This window comes from Podarcis tiliguerta (genome assembly GCF_965153285.1).
Source record: "Podarcis tiliguerta genome assembly, chromosome: 18".
In the NCBI taxonomy this organism is placed as follows: Eukaryota; Metazoa; Chordata; class Lepidosauria; order Squamata; family Lacertidae; genus Podarcis; species Podarcis tiliguerta.
The window spans coordinates 1,925,297-1,939,202 of NC_139551.1; the positions used below are offsets into that span (position 1 = coordinate 1,925,297).

Here is a 13,906-nt window from a genome sequence, read left to right on the forward strand (position 1 = left end):
AGCAGCAATGAAACCCTGATTTCATTTAAGAGAATAATAATAAGATTTTTTTAAAAAAACAAAACAAAACCCACCTTTGTGGAGCTTTGCCAAGCGGGTTACTGCTGGAGCCGGCTTTCCTTCACTAAATAAACTGTTCTTTTTTTAAAAAAAGGGAAATGTTCTTTATTTATATTTTTTTTAAAAAGGCACCTCCTGTTTTTCTTGCAGCAAGAAAGTTGAGGGGGGGGAAAGTGATTGAAAACAATGTTGCAGAGGAAAAGATCCCCCGGGAAATTATGACGCGGTGCTTAAAAATACCTTCAAGCACAGCCAGGTACCTATTGAAAGCTACCAAACATATAACACCCAGCTATAGGGGCAGTCTACCTCCGGGCAGTAGATGATGAGGTCCAGCAACTTGGGGAGGCTAGTGGCCTTTGCGGTCCGTTTGCGAGCTTCTCCCAGACACCCGACAGTTTGGAGCCGAGCGCTGGATTAGACAGAACTCGGGTCGGATCCGTCAGGGCTCTTATTGGGTTAGGAACGACAGCTGGGCTGAACCTCTAAATTCAGAGGCAGTCTACCGGCCAGCGATGGCAGCTGTGTGTTAGCTTTGGAGCCCTGGCCATGCGATTCCCAGAAAAACACTTGGAGTTGGTCATTGTCGAAAACAGGGTGCCGGGTTCAAGAGTCCATGCTCGTGTTCTAAAGAGGTGTTTTTGGCACAAACATAATTCCTGCGATTCTTGCATTTGCAAGGGGTTGGTCTAGATGCCCTCTGGGGTGTCCCTTCCAACTGTACAATACTTTTGGATAGAGGGTAGAGAGGGGTGTGCGAGGGCTTGCAGAAACCGGCCTACGGGACGAAGGTTAAAGTTTACATTTGAGGCTCTGTCCATTTGCCTCTAGTTCCGGCCACTGCTGGTATGTATCCCCTGGAAGGACGCTCAGAAACAGGGGGGCCAACTTGAATAAAATATTGGGGGGCAGGCAAGCCCCTCCCTGAATAATCAATCACATGATGAGGTGCGCACACATTTGAATGCACGTCGACTTTGCAGGGCCCAGCGTCCTCGACATTTTTTTTTTGAGGGGGGCAAATATCCATTGGTCCCTAGAAGTTGACTCCTGTGCTCAGAAGTGAATGGGGAAAATCCCCCCCTTGAGGGCTCGCCTTTCTGCCGGCGCCTCTGAATTTGGTGCCTCTGAATTAAAAAAACAACCCTAAGAATCAGGCACCGGTGGTTGTCGATTGGAATGCTTTCTGAATAAAGTTTCAGAGGGTATTTGCAACATCGATGTCTTCTTTCGCACCACAGTTACGGTGCGAGAGCACAGCAGAGTCACCGTCCAACGTCTGCCGGCACCCGTGCGAGAACGGCGGCGGTTTCCGCGCGAGGAAACGTCTGGCGTGCTGGGATTCGAACTCAGAGCCACGATCTCCTGTGGACTGCGCTTCCGGTCTCGGGAGCCCTCTTGGGACGCCAAGGGGATGGAGATTATCCGACACTGGTCCCTATGGCTACTGGTACACACACACACACACACACAAACACACACACACACCAAAGCCTTGTTCTTCTCCTGGTCAACAGAGATGGAACTCCTTCTTTTCAGAGGCACCATCTGCAGAGGGGGTGTATTGGGGGCAGCTGCCAAAGCCGTTCAGCTGGCTGCGGACTCGGGGGCCCTTGCATCGTAGACTAGCACCTCTGGAGATGAGGTCTGCATAACCTTCTTTATGAGAGAAAGCATAGCTAGAACGTCTCAGGTGCGAGTTCCTTCGGATGTGAGAGGTCAGTTCCACCGCCTTTTTCTTCTCCTGCATGTCCCGGGCTTGCAGCACCTGAAAAGAAATCAGAAAGCGTTATCTTTCTTGCATAACCTTTTTATTACATTTCCACATTTGGCAAATTCCTTTAATCGACCATCGGAGCAAACCTCCCGTATTTGTTGACTCCTAGAGCATCCTTCCATCGTGTTCTTTTCTTAATATATACAGTGGTACCTCTAGATACGAATGGGATCCGTTCCGGAGCCCCGTTCGCATCTAGAAGCAAACGTAACCAGCGACGGCACGTCTGTGCACACACACGTCGCTTTTCACCACTTCTGCGCATGCGGGTGACGTCATTTTGAGCGTCTGCAAGTGGCGAAACCCGGAAGTAACGCGCTCCATTACTTCCGGGTTGCTGCAGAGCGCAACTCAAATGCGCTCAACTCAAAGCGTATTCAACCCGAGGTATGACTGTGCTACTTATATTTCTCCCATGATATACCTTGGAAGTCGAACGGAATCCGTTCCAGAAGTCCGTTCGACTTCCAAAACGTTCGGAAACCAAACATTCGGCTTCTGAGCGGCTGCAGGAAACTCCCCGTCGGATATTTAGCTTACGAAAATAGTTTGCAAACCGGAACAGTCACTTCCGGGTTTGTGGCATTCGGGAACCAAAACGTTCGAGAACGAAGCTGTTTGAAGACCAAGGTACGGCTGTAATTCTAACTTCTCAATACTGATATTTTCCTCAATCCTCAAACCCACGTATCATAAGTTCGTTTTCTTTTCCACACAAAAAGTCTATAAGGAGTTTCCAATCCTTAGTAAATATCGACCATGATTTTTCTCCGATTAAACATGTCAGTTTTGCCATCTCCGCTAAGTCCAATAATTTTAACAACCATCGTGGTTCATAAAGAATCTTTCCATCTTTGCGCAGAGGAAAGTCTCGCCGCTGTGGTCGCGTCTTGAAATAATATTCCACAGTCTTTTTCTAATTGTGTGTCCATTATTCCTAGGCAGGAAAAGGCCTGGCTTCAAATTAATGTTAGGCTTTAAAATCTTCCGCATTGATGTATCTGATATTTCTTGGCTTTTTTTTTTTACAAGTCCACCAAACATGATAAAATGTCCCTTCATATTTTTCACACTTCCAGCTGGAACACTTTGATACGTTCTAAAGAATTACGCTGAACTTAGATACCATTGGCACATCGTTTTGTGTTGATTTTCTTGAAGGCCATTGAACCCGTCTTCCCAACAGATTGCGCCAAAGGATTCCATCTAAGGGCTCAACGCTTTGGTGCTGCCCTTCAGCACCCAAACTCTGGGGAGATTGCCAAACAACACTCACCTCCGACATGGTTGTGGGTCCCGCGAAACTCCGCACAAAACGGAAGGTGAGGGAGGGGATCGTGTTCACCACAACGCAGAGCAGGACCACAAAGAGCGACAGTGGGTCTGTCAGCGCGTTCTTGGTGGCAGCTGGAAGAGAAAAGAGTGAACCAGTCAGCTCAGGAACATCTGAGGGGTCTTCATATGTCAGGTGGCAAGGCAGCTGAGGAGAGTGTGTCTACCCAGCACACACAAAATGCCAATTGCAAAGGAAACTCAAATGGGCCTTTAAAAATATCTCCTAGAAATTGAATTTATACATATATGCAGGCTAGAATCCTTGCTGCCATCCATACTTAGGGGTACACATGAAAGGGATCCAGGGGTTTTAGTAAACCCACAAGCTTAACAGTGTGATGCAGCAGCAAAAAATAGGTGATACTATTCTAGGTTGCATCAACAGATCAAGGGAAGTCATAGTCCCACTCTATTCTGCCTTGGTCAGACCACATCTGGAATACCATGTCCAGTTCTGCATAACACAATTTAAGAAAGCTTTTGATAAGGTCGAATGTGCGCAGAGGAATCATGGGGTCATAGGACTGTAGAGTTGGGAGGGACCGTGAGGATCATGTAGCCAAATTCCTTGCAATGCAAGAACCTTTCGCCAAAGAGGGCAGCCAAAATGGAAACCAAGCCTGATGAGGTACAGTCGAAGGAGCTGGGTATATTTAGCCTTGGAAAGCGGAGACTGAGAGGAGATATGACAGCCATCTTCAAATATCTCAAGGGCTGCCACATGGAGGATGGAGCAAGGTTGTTTTCTCCTGCTCTGGAGGGTAGCACTCGAACCCATGGCTTCAAGTGATAACAAAGGAGATTACAGCTCAATGTCAGGAAGAACTTTATGGTGCGAAGAGCTGTTTGACAGTGGAACGGACTCCTTTTGAACTGTTCAACAGTTCCTCATCAGGCTTGGTTTCTAGACCAGGGGTCAGCAAACTTTTTCAACAGGGGGTCGGTCCACTGTCCCTCAGACCTTGTGGGGGGCCGGACTATATTTTTTTGGGGGGGGAATGAATGAATTCCTATGCCCCGCAGATAACCCAGAGATGCATTTTAAATAAAAGCACATATTCTACTCATGTAAAAACACCAGGCAGGCCCCACAAATAACCCAGAGATGCATTTTAAATAAAAGCACACATTCTACTCATGTAAAAACTCGCTGATTCCCGGACCGTCCGTGGGCTGGATTGAGAAGGCGATTGGGCCAGATCCGGCCTCTGGGCCTCAGTTTGCCTACCTACCCATGTTCTAGACCCTTAATCATCTTGGCTGCCCTCCTCTGCACACACTCTAGCTTGTCAACACCCTTCCGAAATTGTGGTGCCACGAATTGGACACTGTATTCCAAATGGGGTAAAAGGGTAAAGGGACCCCTGACCGTTAGGTCCAGTCGTGGCCGACTCTGGGGTTGCGGCGCTCATCTTGCTTTACTGGCCGAGGGAGCCAGCGTACAGCTTCTGGGTCATGTGGCCAGCAGGACTAAGCCGCTTCTGGCGAACCAGAGCAGCGCACGGAAACGCCGTTTACCTTCCCGCCGGAGCGGTACCTATTTATCTACTTGCACTTTGACGTGCTTTCGGACTGCTAGGTTGGCAGGAGCAGGGACCGAGCAACGGGAGCTCACCCCGTTATTGCGGGGATTCGAACCACCGACCTTCTGATCGGCAAGCCCTAGGCTCTGTGGTTTAGACCACAGCGCCACCCTCCAAGTTGGTTAGATCTGGTCCAACTCTCTTCAATGCAGGAATCTTTTGCCCAACGCAGAGCTCTGTTTGGCCCTGACTCCACCTACTGCTTGGGCTCCCTGGTTCCTGCCCCATCAGTCCCAATGGGCACTGGCCCTCCCTGCAGGGCAGGCAGCATGGCCCACATAAATCTGCCCCACCAATACCTCCCTGCTTCCTCCCGTCCCACAATGCATCTGCCGTTTGAGTGTTGTGGAAGTTCCGGCAGAGTTCCGGGAGTCGTTACCTGGAAACTGGAAAGCGACAGGGGACGTCTTGAAGGCTTGAAAGCTTTGAGTTATATAGGAGAAAAGGCAGTAGAAACCGATGCTGACGACAATAGCCAGCACAGTCAGGACGGTCCAAAATTTGACCTCCATCATGCTCTGCCAGGGGAGATACAGAATTTATTATTATTATTATTATTATTATTATTATTATTATTATTATTATTTTACCAACAGCCAAAACACAAACAGTGAAACCCGCCAGGCGGCTGATACATTGGGTATAAAGGTAAGGTAAAGGGACCCCTGACCATTAGGTCCCATCGTGGACGACTCTGGGGTTGCGGCGCTCATCTCGCTTTACTGGCCGAGGGAGCCGGCGTACAGCTTCCAGGTCATGCGGCCAGCAGGACTAAGCCGCTTCTGGCGAAGCAGAGCAGCGCATGGAAACGCCGTTTATCTTCCCACCGGAGCGGTACCTATTTATCTACTTGCACTTTGATGTGCTTTCGAACTGCTAGGTTGGCAGGAGCAGGGACCGAGCAACGGGAGCTCACCCCGTCATTGCGGGGATTCAAACCGCCAACCTTCTGATTGGCAAATCCTAGACTCTGTGGTTTAACCCACAGCGCCACCCGCATCCCTACATTGGGTATACATAATAAATAATAACATATTCAAATCAAGCATACGTACAATTCTATATACCTTAACACTCCTCCCTCCACAGGGTTTTAGGTTTTAACATTCTCCCAGATTGTTCAAACCTCCCCAAATAATTCAGTATCTTCTCAAACCATTCCTCCTCCTTTCTCACTGACCTTAAACCCTTTCATTTTGTGTATCTTCACAGTTAGATATTCTAAGATTATAATATTTTTCTATTTTTCACCCCTAGCTCTTCTGGATTTTTCCAGTTACTCACTATAATGTGTCTGGCTGCAATTACCATCAATTTTACCCATTTACATTCCTCTTTTGTTTCTAACTCAGTCATAGCTGTCACCGTTTCCCTTTTTTGCAGGGAAATTCCCTTATTCCGAATAGGATTCCTCGCAAGAAAAGGGAAAAGTTGACAGCTATGATCAGTGCTACTCAGGGTAATAAGAACCATTAATTCAGATATTTCCACCTTCCTACCCACAATTCCCAATATTTCTATACCAATCTGTTTCCAGACTTTATTACCGTATTTTTCGCCCTATAGGACGCACTTTTCCCCCTCCAAAAATGAAGGGGAAATGTGTGTGCGTCCTATGGGGCGAATGCAGGCTTTCGCTGAAGCCTGGAGAGCGAGAGGGGTCGGTGCGCACCAACCCCTCTCGCTCTCCAGGCTTCAGGAGAGCCTCAGCGCCAGCCCCGCAAGGTCGGGGGACAGAGGGAAGCGGAACGCCGCCATCCCGCTGTCTCCCGAAGTGGTTTGGCGGCTGGGAGACCCTGCCGCCAGCCCCGCAAGCTCCGGGGACAGCTGGGAGGCGCAGCGTGTCTTCCCACTGTGCCCGGACCTGGTCTGAAGGTGGGCAGCGGGGAGAAGAGTGCTTCTCCCCACTGCCGGCCCCGCAAGCTCTGGGGACAGCGGGGAGGCGCAGCGCGTCTTCCTCCTGTCCCCGGACCTGGTCTGAAGGCGGGCGGCGGGGAGAAGAGCGCTTCTCCCCGCTGCCGGCCCCACATGCGCCTGGGGGGGGGGAATAATTTTTTTTCTTTATTTCACCCCAAAAAAACTTGGTGCGTCCTATGGGCCGGTGCGTCCTATGGGGCGAAAAATACGGTAACTAATGGACAACCCCATCACATATGACCATAAGTTCCCATCACTCCACATTTCCAAGGGGAGATACAGAAAGGTCAGTGAAGCAAACTGCTTTGACAAATCTGCAGCCACGTTGCTCTGCACCAGGGTGGATTTGATTTAAGTCACGATTTAAATCACCAATCACATCCAACACGCACAAACACACCCACGGGCACCACCCACCCACCCCAAACTCACCTCGACAATGACGGTGAGTATTGCGGCGGTTGCTATCACCATAGCAAAGGACTGGTAGTCGCCAACCACGTGGGTGCCCGAATGGTCTCCCATGGCCCACAGAGTGATGAAGAAGTTAGCCAAGGAGACGAAGGACCCATGGATGAAGCAAAGGCAGAAGATTCGGAAATTGAAAAAGCGGTCTTTCTGACCTGCCTTGTAGAGCTCGGGGAATTGCAAACTTTTCTTGGCACTCACGTCCTGAATGGAAGGAGGAGAGAAAGAGAGAGGGGTCGATTATTTTTATTGTTGATATTGTTATGAGTTTTGGGGAGGGGCAGCCTAAACCCTAGAAGACATCTGAAGGCAGTTTTTAATGTTTGGTGTTGTTTTGTGTTTTTCATATTCTGTTGGGAGCTGCCCAGAGTGGCTGGGGAAACCCAGCCAGATGGGTGGGGTATAAATAATAAATTATTGTTATTGTTATTGTTATTACATTGCCCTGGTCTCTGAACACTCCCTGTGGGATCAGCGGCATGATGTCTCTGAACGCCAATTGCTGGGGGTGGTCACTGTTTGGGATAGGGCTGGTGGTTTCATGCCACAGGGATCCGGTTGGTCGCCATGGAAACAGGATGCAGAATTGTATGGACCACCCCCTTTGGACTTGTCCAAGGGCAGAGCTTTCCTTGTGTAATGGAGGAGAGTGGGATGAGTGGGTGTGGGTAGCAAACGCATCTACGGAAACGGCGGACTTACCTGTTCAAACAAGCCCATGCACAACACGGGGTACGAAGTGTAGAAGACATTGTAGAGGGCAAGGAACCAGCCCTCCAGCAGAGGCTGAGATGGAAGAGCAAAACCAGAGAGGATTAGATGGGCTTCCTTCACATAACTTGCAACCGGTGTTAGGATCCTATGACCCTCCCTATGTCGTCGTACTACAACTCCTATCATCCAGCCCATGCCAGCTGCTGGGACCTATGGTCCAGTGACACTTGGAGGTTCACCAATGTTCACCACCCCTGAACCAAGAAGAGGCATCCCTTCGTTCAGGAATGAATATCTCTTCTGAACAGAGGCAGCCTTTCATCTCTTGAATGCAGTAGGGAATGAGACCTTCTCATAGCAAGGATGAGGGACATCGGTGACCCTCCAGGTGTTGTCAGACTACAACTCCCATCATTCCTGACCACTGGCTTAAAAGGTATATGCGTTTTATGGAGAACACGCTACCTTATCAATTTACCTTTTCTCTCTCCCCATCTCTGCTTCTCTCTCATTCCCTCCCTCCCCTCTTTCACACACATAAGCACACAGCTGGAAAAAGAGAACATCACATTGCGCCACCATTTATGAATCAGGCACAATTTCCCTCCCATGATGTCCTCGAATAGTGCTTGAGTTGTGCAGCTGGGCGGGGGGGGAATGGTTATCAATCATCATCACCATCTTATTATTATTTATGCCCCATAGTTGCTGCTGGTTTTGCCACGAGCAGGGGCAACAGTTAAAGAATAAAACAAAACGAAAACACAGGACTCGAACCCAGGATCTTCCGTCTCACAGGTCGTCATGCACAGTACCATATCACCTCGGAAGTGAACAAAACGGCAGAATGAAAGGGTACGAACTACAGGGAGAGGGCAGGGGGGAGACCCCTGGAAATTCACATGGAGTGCATAGTTTAAACTATGGAACTCACTGCCACAAGAGGCAGCGATGACTGCCAACTTAGATAGCTTAAATAGGATTAAACAAATTTGTGTTTAAATTTTAGGATTAAACAAATTTGTGGAGGTGGAGAAGTCTATCAATGGTTATTCATCAAGTTGGCTATGCTCTGCCTCTGCAGTCAGAGGCAATAACACACCACTTGCTGGAAGCTGAAAGAGTGCACAGGAGATAACTCTTGTGTTCGGAGCCCATAGCTGTCAACTTACAGTTTTGAAAATATGGGACCAGCAGCCTCCAAAATAAGGGATTTTCCGGGCACAGGTATGTTCAACTTCTGAGCCCCTCCGAGCCAAAGGCAGAAAACCCAGCCAGCAGCCAAACGAAGCCTCAAGCGGTGGTTCCCACAGCGCAGCAACCCGGCAAAGGGGATGCAGCAAGGAAAACCACCGTCACCTCTCCGCTGGGAAGTGCTGAGCAAAGGCGAGTCCCCAGGCAACGCGGCCGATTTGATCGGCACAAGGAATGCAAGCTCCACCCCCCAGTCGTTCTTAGACTCCTTATTGGGTGAGCAACGCAGCCAAGCAACACAGTTGGAGCCTCCCTCCTCCCTGGCCAGCAGTGAGGGAGGGAGAGGAGCTGCTTCCTTTGAAACCCGGGAAATTTAAGGGACATCATCAATAAGGGACAGCAGCGGGACACAGCGCTGGGATAAGGGACTTTCCCGCCAAATAAGGGACAGTTGACAGCTATGTCGGAGCCTGAGGTCATCCTCCAGGTATCTGATGGGCCAGTGTGAGATGAGGATGCTAGATGAGCCCCTAGGGCCCTATCCCTTCTTACCTGCGCTGTGAAGCCAGTGTAGAAAGCAAACCAGATCTGCACCATCATGCCGGCGAAGGTCTTGTAGAAGAAGTAGCGGAGGAACTTGCAGATCCGAAGGTAGGACCACCGGCCGTGGACAAAGAGGAGTCGCTCCAGGTAGCGGAACTGAGCCAGGGCATAATCGCTGCACTGAACAGCCTGCATCCCTTCCTGCCCGCTGATCCCGACTCCAATGTCGGCAGCTGGAGAGAAAAAAGGCGATCGATAAGCTCAGTGGTTTTCACCATGGTTTGTCATGGCTGCTTTAGCAGAGATTCCTGCATAGCAGCTGAAGACCTAGAACAGGCACCCCCAAACTCGGCCCTCCAGATGTTTTGGAATGACGATTCCCATCGTCCCTGACCACTGGTCCTGTTAGCTAGGGATGATGGGAGTTGCGTGGCGAGTTCCCGCCTCTCGCCCAATGGAAATGAAGACACGTGACAACATTGTATTAGGTTAATGGGCTAAAATTGGCCACCACTTTATTGGTAACAGGTAAGAGCGGTATTGGCTTCGGCATTGGTCCTATCAGCCTATCCGGCTTCAGCCTGCTTGCATAAAGACCGAGAAGGGTTAACACCAGCAGGGGGAGCCCTGCTGATGCACATCAACTAGGTACTCCCCCGGGGTCACCGCTCGGGGGCGCGCTTTAGGCCCGGACCTCCATAGGCTTTCTGACGAGGCAACGCCCCCCGGAATCCTTTACTGGACTACCCTTCAGTATAGGGGGGAGGTGATGGCGCTGCTCCCCCCCAACACATCTACATAACAATACCCCTACCAATGCCTAACCGCCAAAACCAAAGGAGTTGTGACGATTTGCTACGAGGTAGGGACGCGGGTGGCACTGTGGGTTAAACCACAGAGCCTAGGACTTGCTAATCAGAAGGTCGGCGGTTCGAATCCCCGCAATGACGGGGTGAGCTCCCGTTGCTCGGTCCCTGCTCCTGCCAACCTAGCACGTCAAAGTGCAAGTAGATCAATAGGTACCGCTCCGGCGGGAAGGTAAACGGCGTTTCCGTGCGCTGCTCTGGTTCGCCAGAAGTGGCTTAGTCCTGCTGGCCACATGACCCGGAAGCTGTATGCCGGCTCCCTCGGCCAATAAAGCAAGATGAGTGCCGCAACCCCAGAGTCGGCCACGACTGGACCTAATGGTCAGGGGTCCCTTTACCTTTACCTAGGCGAAAAACCAAATGGCCCGTGCCAATTTGCCAAGTGGAAAAAATTCCTACCAGACCGATTGGCTGGCTCAGGGGATGACACGGCCCGAGGATTCCCCTGATCGCGTGGGGGCTGGAAACCAGCCTCTTCGCCCACGTTGGCGGCATGAAGCCCACAACCCCACCTCCTCATGATGTCGGATGTGGCTTTGTAGTCCCAAAACATCTGGAGGGCCAAGTTTGGGGATGCCTGGCCTAGAAGCTCAAGTCTTCTCGGGCCCCTGGGAACATGCCTCACTTTTAATCATGTTGACGTCGTTGGCCCCATCTCCAATGGCCAAGGAGATGGCTTTCTTGTGGCGCTTGACCATCTGGACGATGAGGGCTTTCTGCTTGGGAGTCACCCTGCAGCAGATGACAGCCTGGCAGGTGGTGGCCAGTTCCACAAAGGCTTTTTCCATCGCGTTCTCCTGGTCCTTCTTGGCTCTGTCGCGGCAGCAGCCTAAGCGCTGGCGCCAGCTCAGCTTCTGCTCCTCCGTGGTCGATCCCTCCGTGTGGAAGATTTTATCCTGGGAAGAAAATGAGGAGACACCCAATCGGATGGTCTTTACAGTGGTACCTCAGGTTACATACGCTTCAGGTTACATACGCTTCAGGTTACAGACTCCGCTAACCCAGAAATAGTGCTTCAGGTTAAGAACTCTGCTTCAGGATGAGAACAGAAATCATGCGGCGGCTGCACGGCAGCAGCAGGAGGCCCCATTAGCTAAAGTGGTGCTTCAGGTTAAGAACAGTTTCAGGTTAAGAACGGACCTCCGGAACGAATTAAGTACTTAACCTGAGGTACCACTGTATTTGTTAAGAGACCACCACCAATTCTCGGTTCCTGTCGCAGATGAATTGCCACTTGGGATAGGAACCATGTCTCACATGTGGTGGGAGTGTGTGCATATCAAACAATTTTGGAGGGCCGTTCAAAAGGAACTTTAAAAAATGCTTAATAATAATATATTATAATAGTAATTTATTATTTATAACCCGCCCATCTGGCTGAGTTTCCCCAGCCACTCTGGGTGGCTCCCAATCAAATGTTAAAAATAGCACAGCATTAAATATTAAAAACTTCCCTAAACAGGGCTGCCTTCAGATGTCTTTTAAAGATAGGATAGCTGCTTATTTCCTTCACATCTGAAGGGAGGGTGTTCCACAGGGCAGACTCTACTACCAAAAAGGCCCTCTGTCTGGTTCCCTGTAACCTCACTTCTCGCAATGAGGGAACCGCCAGAAGGCCCTTGGCGCTGGACCTAAGTGTCCGGGCTGAACGATGGGGGTGGCTGCTTCAGGTATACAGGACTAAGGCCGTTTAGGGCTTTCAAGGTCAGCACCAACACTTTGAATTGTGCTCGGAAACATACTGGGAGCCAATGCAGATCTCTCAGGACCGGTGTTATGTGGTCCCGGCAGCCACTCGCAGTCTAGCTGCCGCATTCTGGATTAATTGCAGTTTCCAGGTCACCCTCAAAGGTAGCCCCACATAGAGCGCATTGCAGTAGTCCAAGCGGGAGATAACTCTGGCAAGACAGTCCACAGGCAGGTAGGGTCTCATCCTACCATGGTTCCATGGATAGGAACCATGTATCATATGTAGTGGAAGTGTGTGCATATCAAACAATTTTGGAGGAACATTCAAGAGGAACTTAAAAAAAATGCTTAAAATATCATTTAATGAAAAACCAGGTGTCAAAACTACGCTGGCTAAAAAGAAGCACTGGCTCAGTGTGTCTGCTTTGAAAGAGGCTAAACTGCCTGGAGGATATGGGGGGGAGATGGAATGGGCTGCAAAAATACTTTCCATTTCTAGAATTTAAGCCTGGGAAGGAAGGAAGAGGGGTCCAGCAAAAATATATCTCTTACCAGGAAGTCTCCTGTGACCACCAATGCTTTTTTGCCGTGTGGCAGGGAGGCCGGAAAAGATAGGAATGACTTTTCTTTGCAGAGCCCTTCTCCACTACTAGCTAAGCTGCTGTTGCTGTACCAGCTTGGCTCCAGAATCTCGCTGCAAAACAAGTCTGATTAGTAATAATAAAAATAATAATTTGTTATTTATACCCCTCCCATCTGGCTGGGTTTCCCCAGCAACTCTGGGCGACTTCCAGCAAAACACTAAAATACAACAACCTATTAAACATTAAAAGCTTCCCTAAACAGGGCTGCCTTCAGATGTCTTCTAAAAGTTTGGTAGTTGTTGTTCTCTTTGACATCTGGTGGCAGGGTGTTCCACAGGGCGGGTACCACTACCGAGAAGGCCCTCTGCCTGGTTCCCTGTAACCTCACTTCTCACAGCGAGGGAACCGCCAGAAGGACCTTGGGAGATGGACCTCTGTGTCCGGGCTGGACAATGGAGATGGAGACGCTCCTTCAGGGATACTGGGCCGTTTAGGGCTTTCAAGGTCAGCACCAACACTTTGCATTGTGCTCGGAAATGTACTGGGAGTCAGTGTAGGTCTTTCAAGACTGGTGTTAATGCATGAAGGGGTTAATACCATAGAGTAAGCTGGCCTGCCAGGCTTAGCTAGGTAGGGACTAGGTAACCAAGCCTTTGATCCCTCTGTCTACCTGAGAAGCTCAACATGTTTGCTCCAGCTTAGCCGCATTGGGTTCCTATACAGTGGTACATCTGTTCTCAAACAAAATCCATTCCAGAAGCCCGTTCGGCTTCCAAAACATTCAAAAACCAAGGCTCAGCTTCCCGTTGGTTGCAAGAGCTTCTTGCACTCAGCGGAAGCCGCGTAGCACGTTCAGATTCCGAAAAACGTTTGAAAACGGAAGCATTTACATCCAGGTTTTTGGCCTTTGGGAGTCAAAACATACGATGTTCAAAGCATTCAGGAACTGAATAATTTCATCCCTTTGCAGCTAAGCCAAGTTCTACTGCCTGTGCAATTTTTTCCAAAGCTGCGTGGAACAGCACATGACTTTGACCTTTGAAGCGCTTGTAAGTAAACCACGGGTTCAGGTTACAAGACTCGCTATCAGGAAGAACTTTCTGACAGAGCCGTTCAACGGTGGAATGGTCTCCCTCGGTCTCTAGAATTCTATGATCCTCTCATTTAACTAACCAA

General features: G+C 49.7%; 1 protein-coding gene across 4 annotated transcripts in view; it reads right to left on the reverse strand.

The window, feature by feature from the left end:
- Positions 1-261: 261 nt before the first annotated feature.
- ATP8B3 (ATPase phospholipid transporting 8B3) overlaps positions 262-13,906 on the reverse strand; it is a 50,311-nt gene continuing 36,666 nt past the window's right edge. For all 4 annotated transcript variants that reach the window (XM_083421385.1, XM_083421386.1, XM_083421384.1 and 1 more), the window contains exons 21-28: positions 12,699-12,840; positions 11,083-11,353; positions 9,601-9,824; positions 7,843-7,926; positions 7,105-7,344; positions 5,135-5,273; positions 3,114-3,244; positions 262-1,828 (exon numbers count right to left, since the gene is read on the reverse strand). In XM_083421385.1, the coding sequence (XP_083277511.1) occupies positions 1,571-1,828; positions 3,114-3,244; positions 5,135-5,273; positions 7,105-7,344; positions 7,843-7,926; positions 9,601-9,824; positions 11,083-11,353; positions 12,699-12,840 (1,489 nt within the window). In that variant the 3' untranslated portion in view covers positions 262-1,570. The remainder of the gene's footprint in view (positions 1,829-3,113; positions 3,245-5,134; positions 5,274-7,104; positions 7,345-7,842; positions 7,927-9,600; positions 9,825-11,082; positions 11,354-12,698; positions 12,841-13,906) is intronic.